The sequence below is a fragment of the Tasmannia lanceolata genome, unplaced genomic scaffold, assembly GCF_043159265.1.
Source record: "Tasmannia lanceolata isolate RefF3 unplaced genomic scaffold, GAP_Taslan_0.1 ptg000048l, whole genome shotgun sequence".
Taxonomy (NCBI): Eukaryota; Viridiplantae; Streptophyta; class Magnoliopsida; order Canellales; family Winteraceae; genus Tasmannia; species Tasmannia lanceolata.
This window is the reverse complement of record NW_027518725.1, coordinates 692,473-712,547: the sequence shown is the minus strand read 5'-3', so window position 1 is coordinate 712,547 and position 20,075 is coordinate 692,473. Positions and strand designations below refer to the sequence as shown.

The following is a 20,075-nucleotide window of genomic DNA, read 5'->3' as shown; positions in this document are numbered from 1 at the left end:
AGGAAAGAGAATAAGGAATGATATACTAGTCATTTGGGAGAAGATAAAGAGAGACGATTTCATTTTTCCTCTTGGTGGAAAGAAGAGAAGTAGATTTCTCGTGTGGTGAAGAAGATAGAAATTAAAGGTAAGTTGTTCTTCTCACTTGTGCTTTCCTTTTGCAATATAAAAGGGAGTTTTCTTTCTTGTGGGATCCCACATCGGAAAGGGAGGAAAAGTTGTTGGGCTATATTTGTGGATTCTTCCTCTCCCTGTGTAGATGCGTTTTCAGCATCTCCAAGTGGCGGCCCAGCGAAGTGGGTCGGGACGATTAGTGCTGCTGGAAAACAAAACTGGGGAGGGAGAGAAAAACCCTGAATCGTACAATATATACACAGTAGGGTTGGGGCGTGACATAATGGTATCAGAGCGGGACCTCCCTCCAGTATGGTGTGCCAGCGAGGACGCTGGGCCCAAGGGGGGTGGATTGTGAGATCCCAGTATCCCACATCGGAAAGAGAGGAAAAGTTACTGGGCTATATATGTGGATTCTTCCTCTCCCTGTGTAGAGGTGTTTGCAACATCTCCAAGGGATGGGCTAGGTTAGTGCTGCTGGAAAACAAAACCGGGGAGGGTGAGAAAAACTTAGAACCAGACAATATTTATACAGTGGGGTCAGGGCATGACATTTCTTGTATAAAGAAAGGAGTTTGACGAAGAAGTGTTGTTATCTTTTCTCTTATAGTGGAAGAATCTTGACCTCACTGGTGAATGTAGGCCATTGTGCCGAAACACGTAAATTGTAAGTTTATCATGTGTTGCTCTCTTTTGATCATAGTTTTCAGGTTTGTCTTTGATTCTGTTGTTTGATGAGATTTTTGGTCATACTGGATTTTTCCACACAGATAATATACAAATCACATTTAGATGCATTTAAAGAGGCACTTTGTCTTCATATTTATTTCATTCCTTCTTCCCCATACTCAAATTCCTACATAGCCTCTTAAAACACAATGAATATTTCACTGATTTACAATTAAAACCCAATTCATCTATGGATTGAGATAGATATTTATACAATCCTTATTTTCTTTTGTATTTAAAAACAAGCATGAAGTCTAGTGGTCTTACCAGCTACTATGGCTTAGAAAGCGGGGCACCCAGCGACAATGACACCTTTCTCAGTAGGACAAGAAGCCAAAGGGCAGCCATCCAAGTTTTCACCCCACCAATTGAGGCTTACATTCTTGGACCCCAAGCACAGATATAAGAGCACTCCCATGAATGCCAGACCGGCGTCAAGTGCACCTGAGAGCACATAGTTGTGGCGCTGCCACCAGTTACGCCGATACCTGTAGATGACAAAGCTAGAAAAGAATCCAACAATGATCCAACTTGTATAATTTACAGCGGTGGCAAAGGGCATCATTCCTGTGGAACCTATAAGGATAGGCATGTTGATGAGACGAATCCATTCATGGCGAGGGAAGGCCTTGTGGGCAATCCAGACAAGGAGAGGAGCAATTGCACCGGTGAGGAAGAACCAGTTCACGCCGGAGTAGGTGCCTAGATCACCAAAGATTCTGCGTGGTCCGATCAATCCCCAGATGACGGAGGCGCTGTAGAAAACACGGTCACTGGGGCAGGTCCATGGGCTGTCTGGGGGGAGTAGAGCAGTCTCACAGATGTTGGGGATAGTCTCCATGAGCCACCATGCAGTTCCCAAATACACCAATGCTGCTAATACAGTCCCCACTACCTGTATATATTTATATATTGTGGGGAAAATTTCGGTATCAAGATTAATGATCAAATGGTTGAGATGCAAACAATCAAAGTAAAAACACTGAGAGAAAATAGAAAGATGGTTAGAAAGATGGGAGGTAGGCAACACAAGCTGAAGATTTCTCTTATAGACTTTAATTTTCCCACTTATGCAGGTGGCTACCAGGAAACAAGTCCAGAGATACAATGCCTACGCCAAGAACAAGGACTGCACCCTGAGTTCAAGACAACTAGTATGCCTCGATAAAAAAGAGAAAACTTAAAAAGGAGAAAATCTTTTCAAAATGAGACCCTAATTCCTCTTCTATGGATGATAAAAAGACATGAAGGCACCCTTTCAGATGAAAATTCCCTTTCATTTAAAATAACTCTTTGAATAATCAAAATACCTTTCCACAATAAAAGTGCCATTTGAAGAAGTGCCTCTTTGGACAAAAAAATAATTCTATTTTAAAAATAGAAAATATCCAACATATATAACTACAATCGTCACTTTTATGAACTATACACTCAGACTTGCCTAAAAGATCATCTCTACCTGGGATGTTTGAGTGTTTTTTGGTTGGTAAATTAATGTTCTATCATTTAGCTAACTTATTTTTCATGAAAATATTTATTCCAATATCAATTTTGTAACCCAATTGGACGTTGAATTTTTTTTCATAAAATGTTTTCCTTATATCCATGCACCCTTAAGTCTGACTCTTAAACATCATGTTTGACAATTTAAAAAATTAAGGCGCCAAGGAAAGAAAAAGAGAAAGAGGGAAGTAACAAACCTGTGCCATGAACATTGTTCTTGGAGGAATCTTCATGTAATGCCCGAGCTTGAAGTCTGATAGAAATGTGAGGGCCTGTCCCATGCTAATATACCCATACACCTTGAAGCATATGTTGGCAACGGGGCGCCCTGGGTATAAATACCCCATGATATACTCAGTAATTATGTTCAACCCCGGTGCCTGTATCAAGACAAAATTAATCGGTTTTTGGTTTGTATCATAATCTTGTAGTATAAAATATATAAAAAGGGAAATAATATTTCCAGCCCCTTCTGTTTGTTTCCTCAAAACTAATAAAATGACATGCGTGACAATGCGAGAGATATCAAAACAATTTCTTTTCCCCAAAGTTCTCAAACCATGTTTCATACACATGAATTTTTTTGGATAGTACTTGCAAAGTTGCAAAGGAATGAGAGAGAGAGAGAGAGAGAGAGAGAGAGAGAGAGTTTAGAATTTTAGGATTTTAGAGATATTTTCGGATTCAAGGGACCGCAGTTGCTCGGCGTTGGGCATGTAGCTCAATGGTTGAGGTTTGTATGAGGTTTCAGGTTCAATCCTAGCTTGCCTACCAAAACAAATGTGACCACAGTAACTATTATGAAAACTTAGGTCTTTATAAAGAGAATTGCTAGCTGTAGAAAATAAAATAACAAGAACAATATAGAAGAAAAGGAAGAAGACAAACTTTTACTAATTTCTTATTTTCTTTTTCATCTCAATCAAAAACCCACGTTACACACTTAGCCATATATAGGAAATTGCTGTTGTATATGTGCAACACTCTAACAAAAGAAACTCACGTTTACACTTTCCTTGATAAAATTCCCTTCCTATAAAAAATTACTATTCTTAGTCTATTTCTAAAAACAAGGAATAGAAACTATAATTACTTGCTTGTATTCAACTCTAAAGATAAGACAAAATAAGTAACTATCTTACATTCCTATCTTCCTAAAGCTACTGACTCAAACTTTAACAAGAAACAAGAGAACCGACTTGGGTAGATTTAGATGGGCCCCACTAGTTACAACCGTTCGAATTAGACTTTCCAACACGCCCCCTTAATTCAAACTAGGTGCATGATTGTACTCCCATCATGTGACGAAATTTCTTGAACTTTTCTTCTGGCAAAGCTTTAGTAAAAATATCCGCCACTTGATCTTCAGTGTTGCAATGCTTCAAATCAACTTCTCCTTTGGCCGTAACTTCTCGAATAAAATGATGATGAATCTCAATATACTTCGTCCTCCCTTGATGAACTGGATTTTTTTTAAGACAATTGTGGATTTGTTGTCACAAAACATCCACGTCGGCCTGCTTTGTTTTTCCTTCAGATCACCCAAAATTCTTCGTAGCCAAATTGCTTGACAAGCTGTAGTTGTAGCAGCAATATATTCAGCTTCCGTGCTTGAGAGAGCCGTAGTAAGTTGCTTCTTAGATGCCCAAGCTATGACACCTGATCCGAGGCTAAAACAATAGCTTGTTGTACTTTTACGATTATCAAAAAAACCTACCAAATCACTATCAGAAAAACAAACCAATTTAGAGTTAGTGACTTTTGTGTACACAATATCAAAATGGATTGTGCCTTGGATATATCTCATAATTCTCTTTGTGGCCCCAAAATGATGCTTGTTTGGATTGTGCATAAACCTGGAAATAATGCTAACTTCAAACATAATATCTGGCATTGTATGAGTTAGATAAATCAAACCACCAATGATGCTTCTAAAATTCTTTTCATCTACTTTTTCAACTCCATCATGCAAAGTAAGTTTCTCATTAGTATTCATGGGTGTTTTAGCAGGTGCACAATTTGCCATTCTGAATTTTTTCAATAAATCCAAAGCATACTTTTTCTGACATATGAAAATCCCATTAGATCCTTGAATTACTTCAATTCCAAGAAAATAATGCAATAAACCCAAATCTGACATTTCAAAAAATTTCAACATGCTTTCTTTAAATTCCTTAGCCATATCAAGAGAACTCCCAGTGTATATCATATCATCAACATATAAACAAACAACTAAGATATCATCCCTATGAATTTTAACATAAAGAGTTGGTTCACTGGCACTCTTTTGAAATGAGCTTTCAAGAAAATACCGGTCAATTTTACTATACCATGCTCTAGGCGCTTGTTTAAGCCCATAGAGTGCCTTCTTCAATTTGTACACTTTATGTTCCATGCCTTTAATCTCAAAACCTTGAGGTTGATCCACATACACTTCTTCCTCAAGTTCTCCATTTAGAAAAGCTTATTTCACATCAAGCTGAAAAATTTGCCAATTCTTTTGAGCTGCTAAAGCCAAAACAGTTCTAATAGTATTCATTCTAGCAACAGGTGCAAATGTTTCAAAGTAATCAATACCAGATTTTTTAGCATAACCTTTTGCAACTAACCGAGCTTTATGCCTTTGGAGAGAACCATCGGCATTGAATTTGGATTTGTAGATCCTCTTAAGTCCAATTGTTTCTTTATTTGGAGGCAAATCCACTAATGTCCAAGTGTTGTTCTTTATAATTGCATCAATCTCTTCCTTCATTGTATCACACCATTCTTTCATTTTCACTGCATCAACAAAACTAGAAGGCTCAATTGCAAAACAAGCAAATTCACATGAGTCACATATATCAGCAATACTTCTCATTCTTATGGGAGTGGAACCACCAGATGAACTTGGTGACTCATCAGGATTTGGTAAACAAATATCAAGAGGTGTCTCATATGTTAAGTTTTCATTTAAAACACATACAGAGGCTTCCACATTATTTTTCCAATTCCAAGCATCTTTTTTATTGAAAATAACATCACGGCTTATGATCAATTTTTTAGAGATAGGATCATAAAGCCTGTACCCTTTCGTCTCCACACTATAGCCAACAAAAATACACTTTTTACTTTTATCGTCTAACTTTTGTCTTTTTTTAGATGGAACAAAAGCATAGGCTATAGAACCAAAAATTTTAAAATGACTCACATTGGGTTTTCTTCCACTCCAAGCCTCATATGGAGTTTTTCTTTGAATTGCTTTTGTAGGGGCGCGATTGCATAGGTATACCGCCGTGGCTACCGCTTCAGCCCAATAATCATTAGGCAACCCTTTGTCTTTTAGCATGCTCCTTGCCGCCTCAACAAATGTTCTATTTTTCCGCTCTGCGACTCCATTTTGTTGTGGAATATAGCTTGCTGTCAACTGTCTTTTGATTCCACGTTCATTGCAAAAATCCAGAAATTCTTTGAAAATAAATTCACCACCATGGTCCGTACGAAGAGTAATAATAGAATGACCACTTTGTTTTTCAACAAGTGCCTTGAAATGTTTGAAGATCGAGAAAGCCTCATCTTTTTATTTCAGAAAATAAACCCATGTCATTCTTGTGTAATCATCAACAAATAAGATGAAATATTTATTCTCACTCAAAGATAAAGTTTGCATAGGGTCACAAATATCGGCATGTATAAGTATCAATGGCTTATATGCCCGCCATGACTTACCACTTGGAAATTGCTCACGGTGGTGTTTTTCCAAAACGCATGCCTCACATACTTTTCCATCATATTTCAAAGAGGAAAAACCAATAGTCATATTCAATTTTTGCAATAAGGACAATCCACCAAAATTCAAATGTCCATAACTTCTATGCCATAACATAGAGTCATCATTAGATACAGTAACAACATTGAATACTAGTTTTGAAAATACTAGTGGAAACATCTTATTTTCTGTCATCTTAATGGACAAAACTCGTTTCATACTGTTCTTATCATATAGTTTACATTCACCTTCATCAAAAATAGCACGGTATCCCCTTTTTATTAATTGACCCAAACTTAGCAAGTTTTGAGCCAACCCAGGAACATACATAACATCTTGAATTTGTTTCTTGCCAACCATTGTAGAAACTACGATGAGACCAATTCCAAGGGCATTAACATGATTGTTATCACCCATCCTTACTCGTAGTTTAAGAGATTCATCTATTTCTAAACAATAACCCTTGTTCCCGGTCATGTGGTTACAACAACCACTATCTAAATACCATATTTCGTCATTCAAATCAACATTAGCAGTAAGACATGATACAAACACGTTATCTTCTTTTTCAACTTTTTCATCACTTTTCTCTTCATGATAGTTTGGCTATTCCCTAGTCTTTTGATGACAATTTTTCAATATGACCATATTTTTTGCAATAAAACATTGTGGTAAATTTCTATTTTGATTTCCACTATCCTTATACCAGCAATCCTTATCAGTATGATTTGATTTTTTACAAATTGAACAAAATAAAGAAGTAGATTCTTGGTTACCTCCACTTTGATTTCTTTAATAACCACCGAATTGGCCTCTACCTCTTCCTCTGCCGCGGAATCTACCACGTCCACAACCTCTTCCTCCTCGGAAACCTTTATTTGTATTCTATGATTTTTTCTTTAAATCCACTTTCGATTGAAACGCTTGTTCCAGTGGATCTTCTGCAGTCCTATTCAATCTCTGCTCACGTGCTTGCAAAGAACCCATTAATTCATTCATAGAGTATTTAGATAAATCTTTAGACTCTTCTATGGAAGCAACTACATGATCAAATTTATTCGGAAGACTCCTTAACACTTTTTCAACATTTTTTGATCATCTAATTTTTCTCCATAAGTTCTTATTTGATTTACAGTAGAACTAACTCTTGAGAAAAAATCTTGAATAGATTCAGAATTTTTAATAATCAAATTCTCAAAATCACGACGAAGGGTTTGTAACTTAACAGAGATTACCTTCGAAGTACCTTGATATTCCTTTAGAAGCAAATCCCATACTTCTTTTGATGTAGTTGCAGCTATGATCCTTGGAAATATTGGTTCATCCATGGCTTGTTGGATGAGGAAAAGAGCCCTTGCTCCTTTAATTAGTTCTTCTGTGCTGCGGTCAATCTTTCCGCTTCTGCAAAATTGTCATACCCATTCTCTACCAATTCCCATAATTCTTAAGACATAAATAACGTCTTCATCTTAATTGACCAAAATTGAAAATTATCACCTTTAAATAAAGGAACACTTTGCTGAAAATTTGAAGAATTGGTGTTACCTGCCATGTTGCGAACTTACCGAACCCTTGCCGGTGTTTTCTGAATTTGCCTAGGCTTTTCTGCTCTATGGAAATCCCAAGAATTTCTGCTTTGATACTATTTTGTAGAAAATAAAATAACAAGAACAATATAGAAGAAAAGGGAGAAGACAAACTTTTATTAATTTCTTATTTTCATTTTCATCTCAATCAAAAACCCACGTTACACACTTAGCCATACATAGGAAATTGTTGTTGTATATGTGCAACACTTTAACAAAAGAAACTCACGTTTACACTTTCCTATAAAAAATTACTATTCTTAGTCTATTTCTAAAAACAAGGAATAGAAACTAAAATTACTTGCTTGTATTCAACTCTAAAGATAAGACAAAATAAGTAACTATCTCACGTTCCTATTTTCCTAAAGCTACTGGCTCAAACTTTAACAAGAAACAAGAGAACCTACTTGGGTAGATTTAGATGGGCCCCACTAGTTACAACCGTTTGAATTAGACTTTCCAACACTAGCGTCACATGTCAGACCAGCCACCTCCTTAATGAAGACAAAAGAATGGAGACAAAAGCTTTTGTCATCACATGGTGGCTGGTCTGACATGTGACATACCAGCCACGAAATGCCTTTTGTGATGGACCTTAGCAAATCCCTGTAATAAATTATAAGAAGGTAAACTTTAGCTTCTTTTTTAATACTACTCGATAAAAAGTAGGAGAGAGCTTCACTTTATGCAGTGTAGATATATGGATAGCATATGCAATGCAATTTTTGTTGGAATTCTAAGCTTGACCACTTAACTGCATACTATCTTGAAATTTGCTACATGCATAGAGCTTGCCATGCACCTTTTTCATTGAATGTTGCTACATTGGGACTTACTACATTGAGTCTTGCTACATGGACATTGACTTTGCCATTATGGAAATCTACTCTCTTGAGAATTTATATTCTTGGGAATCGGTTATTTGTTTTGGAATTGTATGAGTCATTTGCTATATTTATGTTTTACATTTGATAGTGAGTTAGTCGTTGATTAGGATAGCTAAGTAGAGTTAAGAAATTTAATCTCAGATTTGAAATGTAGCCTATAATTGGCCCATTTATCTACTTTTCTTTTACAAGCTATTTCAGTGAAATTTGAATTTGGCATAGTACAACATGTTGGGCTTTGTTCTTTGTGTGTTTGCATCAAGTAAATAACTTTCTTCTCTTGAATCTCATCTTCTCCCTCCATCTAGTTGGTTTCATTCCAACATTTTCACCTAATTTTGTTTGTCATTTTTAGGAAAAGCACAATAAAAGGGGGATGAAAAATGCTAGGAAAGTGTTGAAATATCATTTCACATTAGATTTTAAGGAAGTCACCATTAACCATCTATCTTCTTGAAAGTAGAAATTATATCTAAGCTCATCCTCTTTTCATAATCTCAAAACTGACTTTACGTTAGGTAACTATCTTCATTTTTCTCCCTTGAAAAATGACCAACCCAACTATGCCCTATAAAATTGTGAAATAACCAATTACTCCAAAATCTAAAGCGATTAGAGTTGGTGTTATATGATCATTTATGCTTCGACACTCCCCCTCACGTGTGACCCCTCTCTTTGTTGGGTTGGCAGTACACATGGATTTTTAATTACAAGAAGTTGATGGGTTTTGAACCCAGACCTGTCGTGTGGCATTGGCTCTGATACCATGTGAAACAACCAATTACTTCAAAAGCTTAAGTTGTTTGAGATGGCGTTATTCAATCCATTGTGCTTTAACACTCCCCCTCACGTGTTGCCCCTCTTTTTAGGGTTTGCCTCCATGTAGAACATGTGGCCCCTCTTTTGGGTTGGCCATTACATGTGGATTTTAATATCAAGGAGTTTTGAACCAGGACCTTTGCTCTGATACCATGTGAAACATGTGAAATAGCCAATTACTCCAAAAGCTTAAGCCATTGGAGAAGGTGTTATTTAATCTTTTATACTTTAATACCCACACATTTTTTTAGGGTTAGCCTACATGTGGCACATGTGGCACCTCTTTTGGGTTGGCCATTATATGTGGATTTTTAATATCAAGGAGTTTTGAACCGAGAACCTTTGCTCTGGAACCATGTGAAATAACCAATTAAATTACTCCAAAAGCTTAAGCTATTAGAGCTGGTGTTATTTAATCATTTATACTTCAACAAAAAGTAAGAAAAGGAAAAAAAAACAATATCACTAGTATATATATGGAGAAGATACCTGGTTTGTCGTAGCCGCAATGATTCCGATTGGGAGGGTGAAGAAAAGGGCAATGGCGCACGCTAGCAAAACGCCCCACCATTGCAACTGAAGTTGTTCATTGTAGTACTCACAAACAAATATTGCAGTGACAATGTTCGCGCAGAGAATGCACACGAACCACGACTCTGGGACTTGCTTGTAATTGCTCATAAGCCTCATGTGCACATCCATTTTCCTCTCTTTGAAGGCTGATTTGCTCAACTTCCATACTTCACTGTGAAAATTAGTCGATTTCATGAGATTTATCCATATGCACAAAATGAAGTTTTTGTTTTCCTTATTTTTCAGCGACTTTGCACCATGTCCTCATCCATACCCTCTCCCCTCCCACTCTCCCTACGCCTCTCTCAACAGTTGGTAAGCTAATATTCATTGAAAAATATTCAGGGTTGCCAAACATGGCAGTAAAATAGGAATTTTGAATTATACCTTCCATGGAAGAGGAAGACATGGACCACTGTGGCAGCGAGGGTGGCGAAGCCAACACCATAAGCCATTGAAAAGAAGGTGCTAAGATAAAGAGGTCCGATCCTCTCGTAGGCCTCAATGTCGAGGTGGAATTTAGAGTCGATGATGCTCGAAATGTTGTACTTATGTCCTGAAGATGCGTAGAGCCCACTGGAGAATATAGGGAAGGCCTTGGCCTTGTATATGTTGAGCCAATAAGTGATTGGTGTTAAGATGTACATGATGAAGACATATCCTACACCAATATTGGCTGTGGCGAACCACGGGCTAGCGAGCGGGCTTCCAAGGTAGGATGCGATAGTGGACCAATCGAGACCAACGGCCCCAAGCCCGAGCCCACTGAGTCCTGACCCAAGTTGTTGGGCCAGGACCGAGTGGGGGAAGGTCCAACATACCCATGAGAGGGATGTTAGCATGGTAAAGAGGTAGCCAGGGAAGACATAGTAGGCAAAGCTGCAGATGAATGCAATAAGAAAGAATTGGTTCCTTGTCATTCCACCCGTTGGCCTTCTTTCCTTTTCATGTAACGCCCTGCAATTCATATATTAGTCAGTACAAGGAATTACAGAAACAGCAGGAAAAAAATAAATCTAAACATTAATTAAAGAACAATCTTCTTTGGTAAAGGACTCTCTTTGGAAGCCACCAAAAATACTTCTTATTTACGGATGACATTATGTTAGTTGAATCTTTATTTGCAAATGGTATATTAGGCCTCTTTGCAAATGACAATTTTTAAGTTCAAAACCATTTGCATAAAATCGGTCACTCATTCTTCTTTTCTATCTTATCTTTGCAACGAACCAAGTGAAACCATAAAATTAATGAATATTGAGCGAAACCATTCTTCAGTAGAGAGTGATTGTCCGATTGGGCATGGTCAATTAGGGCTGCAACTCGAGCCGGGTTTTACCCGACCCGCATCGACCCGACCCGACCTGAAAATAGCCTGGGTTGGGTTCAGGTTTCATGGGTTTTAGGTCGAGCCGGGTTGAACATTCAAAAGCCCGCATGAATCTTGGGTCGAGCCGGGTTTGAAGGGGCCTGACCCAACCAGACCCGAGTTACATAAGTTATAGTATGTACATTTTTTTCTATTGTTAGTTAAAAGTTAAAAGTGAAAACCCACGCACCCACTGTTATTGTATGTGAGTATAATTTCTGCTTCTATGAGTTGAGTTGATTCAAGTGTTTGATTCAGCATTGTTTGATTGTAATTACAAAATTGTTTAATTACAGCATTGTTTGATTCAAGTGTAATGTGAGTGTAATTTCTGCTTCTAAGAGTTGAGTTGCCTTGCCAAACAAGAATTTTCCTTAAAAAATTGCGTCAACGTGATAAAACCCGACCCGACCCGAACCGACCCGAGATTTATCATGGGTAGGGCCGGGTTTGGGAATCGTGGGTTTTCCGAAAAAAAACCCGACCCGACCCGAGATATTTCTCGGGTAGGGTTGGGTTCTCCAAAACCCGACCCGCCCGACCCGAGTTGCAGCCCTATGGTCAATGCCTGACATCTTCTGGACCCGTAGCTAGATCTATAACTCAGCATGGTTGCGCAGACATGATTAGAGTCATTATCAACACCTAAGACCCACAATTTCTAAGTCGGCCGATTGGGCATGGTCAATGCCTAACATCTTCTGGTCCCGTAGCTAGATCTATAACTCAATATTTTTAGGCAGACATGATTAGAGTCATTATCAATATCAACACCTAAGACCAACAATTTCTAAGTAGCGACTCTCGCTCTCAAGGAGTGTCTTCTCGAAGATGGCACACTTTCCAAGAGGAAATACATGCTTGGAAAGGCATATAGTGTCCTGATCTATCCCCAACAAGAGGTATATAATCGATCCAGTGGCAGAGGGACATATAGTGTAATAGCGAGCGTGGCGGTCGCCATGGCCCCCCCTAATGACTTGCAAAATCCCTTTATAGTACTGATATGTGAAGATTTTTTTAAATTTTTTTTTAAAGTTATTTTAAAAGGTGAGCCGTGAGATCGTAAGCCCCATTCTGTTCATCTACAGAATCAAGTGGATGACTGTAAAGTATTGGCCAAGTCTGTTGGCACCTGTTTGGTAAAGGGCTCTACATGCGTCTCTGAACTCGCACAAGTCGAACGAAACATGAAAGTTATGTGCAGAAATTATTACAGAAAGTTAATAAGCCCCAGTGTAAATTCCTGGCTCCACCCCTGAATCGATCTAATAACGGAGAAACTACTAATAACATTTTCGAATGCTGGAACTGGAAGATAAGCCTCAAAATGTGATAATGGTGAAAGGTCGCGACTACATAGGGCAGCTGGCCTTCCGCAAGTCCGCACACCAAGTGACGCTCGGGTCCACCGCACCTTTGTTTCTCAACAAAATGGTACCAAATTTGTTGAAGATGCTCACGATGAATATCGTCCATCGATTTCTAGAGAGATCTTCCAATCTAACCAATTATGGATGCTCAGAACAATGGAATCTTGGGATTAGACTTAGTAGATCAGGGACTGCCTCAAGAAAACCCTAAATCACTTAGTGTCTTAATGTGTCTTGCTCCCATTAAACAACTACTTATATTTACAATCTTGAATTAGGGTTAGGCTATGTCACAGATATCGTTCTTAGGAATTTCTCGGCAATGGAAAATCTCGGGATATATTAAAAAAAAAATCAGGTATATTTTGGGGGAAAACGATAAAAATAAAATTATTTAAAAAATATATATAAGCATACAAAATTTAAGAAAAAAATATAAAATACAAATATCGTAAAAATATCGAGATAAAATCATGATATTATCACTATATTTTATGATAAAAAATGAAAATATCGCTACATATTTCAAATCTCGGGATTTTGTTATCAAAATGTCTGGATAAAAAGTTTTTTAAGCAAAACTCTTCCAACACTCCCTTGTTTTGATGTGTCAATTCTTTTTATTTTCCTCTCTGATACTTTATGTCACCATTCGAAACAACCTATCAACAGCCAATATCAAAACAAGGGAGTGACTAGTGAGAATATCATTCTCTCTAGTCAAATGAAGATAATGGTTGCCCAATCCCTGCAGGTAGTGTCACTGCTACTGGCTGCTTTTGAACTGTACTCTAATGATATATAGGACAATTTTTTTGCTGTTTGGCGTGCAACTTCTGCACTGCGGTCCAACCATATCAGGACCACTTGATAAATTACTATGATTGTTTAAGAGGAAAAGAGTAGGGCTGCAATTGAACCGGGCCGGCTCGCGAAAATTAGGCTCGCCAAAATAAACGAGCCGAATCTGAGCCCAAAAATTGGGGTCGCCAAAATAAACGAGCCGAACTTGAGCTTTGTATAGTTCGGCTCGGAAAAGCTCGTGAGCTTTTTAGGCTCGGTTCATAAACGAGCCGAGCCGAGCCGAGCTTTAAAGCTTGGATTATGTTTGTTTTTTATATATAAAATAAAAGAATCTGGGTTGTTTATTACAAATGAAGGTTTGGCCTAGTGGTTAAGGCATTAGATTTAGAGGGGTCTTGGGTTCAAATCCCATAGATGGTATGTTTTTATCATTCTTGAGACGAGCCGAGCTTAAACTCGGTTCGTTCCACTTAACGAGCGGAGCCCGAGCCGAGCTTTCTCTAATATTTCACGAGCCGAACCGAGCTTTTTCAAAAACTAAACGAGCCGAGCCGAACACAGGCCTTCTTAAAAACTAAACGAGCCGAGCCCGAACACCCCAAAGCTCAGCTCGGCTCGGCTCATTTGCAGCCCTAGAAAAGAGTATTCTATGTGAGGTGGGTGTGGCCTTGGGTGAGCTATACCAACTTGGGTCCCCAAGATATAATATAAGAACATACCCAGATCTTATGAAATTTCCTTAAAAACAGTTTATTTTCAAGAATTTTTAATGAAAAACTCTGTCCTAAAATTTTGCCTAAAAACTGGGTTACCAAACCTAGAACAAAATTTTGAAGGAATTTGTTTTCATTTTCATCAAGATCAAACATGCCCTTGATGAAAAATGTTTAGGTAAAAAATATATGGGGAAATTCGATTTTCTTATAGAAAATATTGAGGAAAAAAAAAAGAATTTCAGTGCAACCATGCATGCTTTGAAAGAATGTCATTATGATTAATAAAAAAATGTGGGGGTGTGCCCATATCAGCTTCTTTACTAATTCCCTCTTACTATTCAATTGGTGGCTTTCAACACACAACCAGAACAAGTAAACAACCAAAACTTAAGGCCATGTTTGGCAGCCATGAATTGTTTCGGTGGGAGAGGAGGGGGGACGAAGAAAATTGCAAGGCATGAGTGAGGAGAGAGTAAGAAGTGGGTGAGAAAAAGGGAAAAGAAAAACTCCATTCAAAATAGAGTTTTGTTTTGGGAAATGAATTTACTACTCCAATCTTTTGATACGTGGCCAAAGTAGGATGTCGTTTTGTTTATAATTGGCCAGCTTTTTGGGAATTGCAGTTAAACTTTTGAGCCAATTATAAACAAAATGACATCTTACGTTCGCCACCTAACAAAATATTGGAGTGATAAATCATTTCCCTTTGTTTTTCTTATTATCCCCCAATAGTCCAATACTTTTCTCAACACTTGGTAAGCTAATATTCCACGAGAAAAAAAAAATTCATAGTTACCAAACATGGGTTAACATACCTGAATAGAGAAACCTGAACGAGATTTCCCGGCCACCACATAGATGCAGGCTCCACTAGATAACGCCGAAAGATCCCAGCCCATCCAAATCCCAACACCTACACTTAAAAAATTTACAAAATATAAATTTACAAAAATTGAATACTTTTCTCATAAGAAAGTTCAAAAAAAAAAAAATCCCACCTGAGTTGTTAACACCACAAACAGCGCAACGAAGAACGTAAGCTTCTTCTGGTAAAAGATCTTAACCGCGGAGACAATGTGAATGGCATAAACCGACCCAGCTCCAGAATTCGCAAAGATGGTGATCAAAACATGTTCTTTTATATTGAAAGGTCCAGGATTGAGAGTAAATTCCCATCTCTTCCCTTGGAAAAATATTCGATTGGTAATAGATGATGCCATGAGGTGTCCCATTGGAACCACGGCAATCTGCGCGGAGATCGAACTGATCGAAAGAGACTCCCTTCTATACCAGAAGAATTGGTTGAGGAAAGATAGAAGGACACATGAGAGAGTTCCCAACACCCACATTCGAAATGTGAGCACAGGGAGGGTCGGATCATCGGTGATCGGCACCGTCAATTGAACTTGCTCGATCGAAGAGTTATCGGACGGCTCTGAAGTGTGTTCCAAAGCATTCTCAGCCATTGATGATGGTTGTTGTTTGGAGCTAAATTTTGATGAAAATGTTAGGGAAAAGGATGCAAAGAAACTATAACAACAGAAATTAAAGTGGGTTAAGTGCATACATCCACGAAGGGCAAATACAATTTCCTTTGAGCAAACATAGACAGCTTTATATAAGCTGAGGTTTTGTACATACACAGACTCTCTCTCTCTCTCTCTCTCTCTCTCTCTCTCTCTCTCTCTCTCTCTCTCTCATATTTTGATAATGGCACTGCTCATTTTATTTAACACTTATCTATTGGATGTTGATAGCTTCTCCAGTGATTAAAAAATATAAAACAAAATGACAAGCACTTATTTTTCTAGGTTATTACATTTAAATGAGCAACGCTTTCTTTAAGCAATGTTTCTTTCTATGCAAATTAAATGAAAAATTAAGTGAAAAAAGCTATGTTTCTTTCTATGCAAAAAACCACCAGGTCACAATGGAGCAACCTTACTGCTGCACCAAAGCTTGCCCTCCCACCCAGATAAATTAAATGAAAAAAGATAAAATCTGCTACGAGGTGGCTGTTTTCTCTCTCAAAAGTGTGAGGCGAAATTGCTAGCAAATCCCAGGCAAAAATTTCTGTCTTATTCCTTTGATTCATCAAGGTGTCTATTCTCTCCCAAAAAAACGTGAGCCACGAAATGACTTACCACAACTTTTTCTAGCATCACCTCTTGGTTGTCATGTTCCTAATAAATAAAGATACAGTTTTGGGCCGGCCACCCCTTGTAGTGTAAAAAGGTAGTCAGAGGGGCCTGTTCCAGGGAAAAAAAAGGGGCGAATAAATCACTTCCATTTTTTAGATTTCAAAGGGTGGAAGAAAGAGCTTTGACGTACGTGGATTGTAAAGCGTTAGGAGATTCTTGACAGGAAATGTAGATTTTATAGAAAATGAAACAACAATATTCAAAGTTTGATTTTAACAAAAAAAAAAGGGAGAGTCCACTTTCAACGTTCTCTTTCTTTACTAGGGCTCTGTTCACTTGTTTTCTCGGGAAAGGAAAAGAAAAGGTTTCCCGGGAATCTGACGTGGCATTAGGAAAAGAAATTGAAGGCAACTGTGTAGGAAAAGGTTTCCTGCGCCTGTTCACGTGCGCAAGAACTATGGAGGAAAAGGTTTCCCGAGAAACTGCTTGCCCCCCTTTTTTCACTAGTTTTCCCGGGGAAGCAAATCCGACCAAAATAGTGGGATTTGGTTTCCCACACTTGTGAGAAAAGAGACATTTCCACATCATTTTTGGCAATTTCCATGTCATTATTTGACATTTCCCACCTAGGCTTGTTACTTTCTCAGGAAAGCAAGTGAACACCAGAATTCTGTCTTGTCAAGGTCTTGTCAAGAAAAAAAGAGGCGTTGGGATTTGCTTTCCCGTGAATGCAAGTGAACAAAGCCTAGGGAAGTGTTGAATTCAAGCGAAGAATGAGGATTTGTCATACGAAAAGACCAAGAACTTATAATGTGACATTATAATTTTCTAGCATATCTAGAAAAGCTTAATTTGCATCCCATTTGTGTTTATGCTCAACAAATTTTTCCTTATCTTAAAGTTCCCCGTCTAGCTTTTAAGTCTATAGTCATAAAAGTCTAATAAGGGCATGTTGGGCTACCATGAATTTTTTTTTCCCTTGAATATTAGCTTACCCAATGGTGAGGGAGCGTTGGACAGGGATAGACACTGAGAGGGGACCAAGTAAGTTGAGCATAAGAAAAGCAAGAAAAAGAAGGAAACAAAAACCTCCACCCAACTCTCACCCTCTCCTCCCACGCACACTTGAAAAGTAGTTTGTTAGATTAACAAGGTCCTTACAAGCATTCTATCTTCCTTCTCTTGCAGGCTTCATCAACACTGCTAGAAAATAAGAGTGTTAAAGAAATATGGGGGAATCATTTACCCAAGAACAGCAACATAAAATTTATAATAACAAAGAAAAAGAGTATAAAAATGAAAAAATAACCACACCTTAACAATCAAACACGTGGCAGAAGAACCCTTTTTATTTCCCGTTAGAAACCCAAAGAGAGAAAAAGAAAAAAAAACGACCATTGGCAGCAAGGAAGGTGATGAGCAGATGGAAGAAACAAGTAGAGAGTTGCATCCCCTTCCTTTAATTGATAAGCTCAAAAATACTAAGCACTTATTTTTCTTGGTTTGGGATAGTTTAAGGGTGAAAGAATATTTGTACAGAGTGTCCAGAAAGCTACAAAGTGTCCACCCCGTTTCGGGGTCAAGAAAGGGAAACAGCAGAAAGCTACATGTGTGGGCGAGATTCCTGAAATTATTGGGTAGATAAGATCCTGCCACGTAACAATAAAATCTGAGCCGTTCATTTTCTCAGTTCTACTTGTGTAAGATATCATATTATATTGGTGAGGACAGGAGCAAGAGATGGGCGGAAAAAGGAAAGGGAGATGTTCCCGATGGGAGTGGGGGGGGGGGGGGGGGGGGGGCGATTCGACTGACCAATTGGGCGAGCTGGTCTGCTTTGATCAGGAGAAAGTCCCTAAATTCACTCATGGGGGATGTGGGAAATGCCTGGAATTGAACCGGGCTTCTTTCTTCTATAGATGGTTATAAAGCGGTCACATTCAGTTTATGTTTATGTAGCGAGGAAATGTTTGATCCCATATCTCGCTCCTTGCTGAAAGGGCTTTGGACAGACACTGCAGTACATATGGTGTGGCTATTTTTTTAAAAAACCAAATTTAAAACGGGTATTTTCTTTTCACTAGGTTTTATGCTCTATTTGGTGGCCGGGTTTTTTTTTCCCCCGGGATTTATGTGGGTAAAGGTAGGAGACAAAAGAGGGGACAAGCATTAATTACAGAAATATATTATGATGAGTGGAGAGAGAGGGTAGAGAGAGAAAGAGAGAACACCATGGAACAAAAAAAAACCGCAAAACTACTCCCCTCTTCTCAGTTCTCGTCATCTCACACTCAGTTAAAATTTGTTTGGCCTCGGAATCAATGCTGACACTATCGATTGTTTTATCTCCCCCTTGGATTTATATGAGGAAACATTTGAGTGGATCCCAGACTTGGATTTTTATGTGGAAACATTTGATCCCATGGGCCATTAGAAGACAACTCAATATGGCCTTGGTCCCACGCAGGAATTGGGAACACTGTATGGGACAATTACAAAAATGAGAAGAAAATGGAAATGATATCAGCACTGTCATTTTTTTATATTTTCACCATCCTAGCTTGTCTTTTCTTTTTTAGTTGGCTTCTTAGAGCTTTTTGGGCAAACATGGTAATGTCAATATCACCGTCGAAGACGTGGAGTTAGTGCAATTATCAAAACATGGTAATGTCAATATCAAGTAGCCATTTACCTTTTTTAGCCTTAATCAAATATGGAGCTTCGTTTCATTGAAATTTTAGAGATACTATAGAGGACAATGTCCCTCCCTCCCTCCCTCTCGAAGGTACCTCGTTGCGTAGTAACAGAGGCAAAATAGATCAAATAAACAAAAAAATGGGTCATCTGATTATCGTCATAGCGAATAGAATACTTCAATCACCGTCGAAGAAGATGATATTTACTTAAATCCTGTGAAGTAGAGTTTCTCTAATCTCACCGGCCCTCTTTATACTTCTCTCACCTTGGGAAAACAAATATTCCATGAATTTATGATTTTTTTTCATGGTTGCCAAACATGCCCTAAACTAATTGTTATAGTATTCTTAGAAATGATGTAATACTGGCTTACAAAGGGATCCATGTGTCATTTACAAATGTGATTAAATTAAAATAAATTTATTTGCAAATAACAACTTATAATTGTGACATCCAAAACAGCCCTTAATGTATCATTTGCTAACAAGACTAATTTAAAATAATTTTATTAGTAAATAAGAGCCTACTTCTGTGGGCCTCCAGAGGCCCCAAGTATCCATATAGAGTTCTCTCTTTAAAAGACTTCATTTTCATTATCACATTGAATGAATCCCTTAGAATCATAAGAGAATTGGAAAAATTTACATGTTTAGACCGAGTCTCAACCATTGGATGGACAAAGAGATGTTCAGAACTTCAGATTGAAGTAGCACAAAGCCTTTAAATTTAGAGATCTAATGTAGCAAGCAGCATCGGGCTTTGAAGACCCTATCACGCCCTCACTAATATAATACAACTTTTGTATATTCCACTCGTTGTCTTTCCACTGTGGAATCCCTATCAAAATGGAGTCAAAATAATGAGGTGCAACTTGGGTGGGTTCGGTTTGAACTTTTGCTAAAAATGAATTGCAATCAACCCGGACCCGTCCCAATTTTAAGGTAAAAGCTCAACCCGGCCGAGTTGCACCGCTAATTAAACAATGAGAAATGTGGTGTAAAATATTCTTTCTAATCTCT

General features: G+C 38.1%; 1 protein-coding gene across 5 annotated transcripts; it reads right to left on the bottom strand.

Annotated features, from left to right (window-relative positions):
* Positions 1–907: 907 nt before the first annotated feature.
* On the bottom strand, positions 908–17,873 carry LOC143864396 (oligopeptide transporter 7-like). 5 transcript variants are annotated; one of them, XM_077375330.1, is made up of 9 exons: positions 17,674–17,872; positions 17,521–17,559; positions 16,363–16,467; positions 15,217–15,706; positions 15,034–15,131; positions 10,344–10,913; positions 9,873–10,128; positions 2,544–2,726; positions 908–1,738 (listed from the first exon to the last, which is right to left on the bottom strand). In XM_077375330.1, the coding sequence occupies exons 4-9, from the start codon at positions 15,682–15,684 to the stop codon at positions 1,124–1,126; spliced, it is 2,190 nt and encodes a 729-aa protein (XP_077231445.1). In that variant the 5' UTR covers positions 15,685–15,706; positions 16,363–16,467; positions 17,521–17,559; positions 17,674–17,872; the 3' UTR covers positions 908–1,123. The 5 variants fall into 5 exon arrangements, with proteins under 5 accessions (XP_077231445.1, XP_077231441.1, XP_077231443.1 ...); XM_077375326.1 differs by lacking the exon at positions 16,363–16,467 and having other exon boundaries at positions 17,355–17,559; positions 17,674–17,873; XM_077375328.1 differs by lacking the exon at positions 16,363–16,467 and having other exon boundaries at positions 17,449–17,559.
* Positions 17,874–20,075: the final 2,202 nt, after the last annotated feature.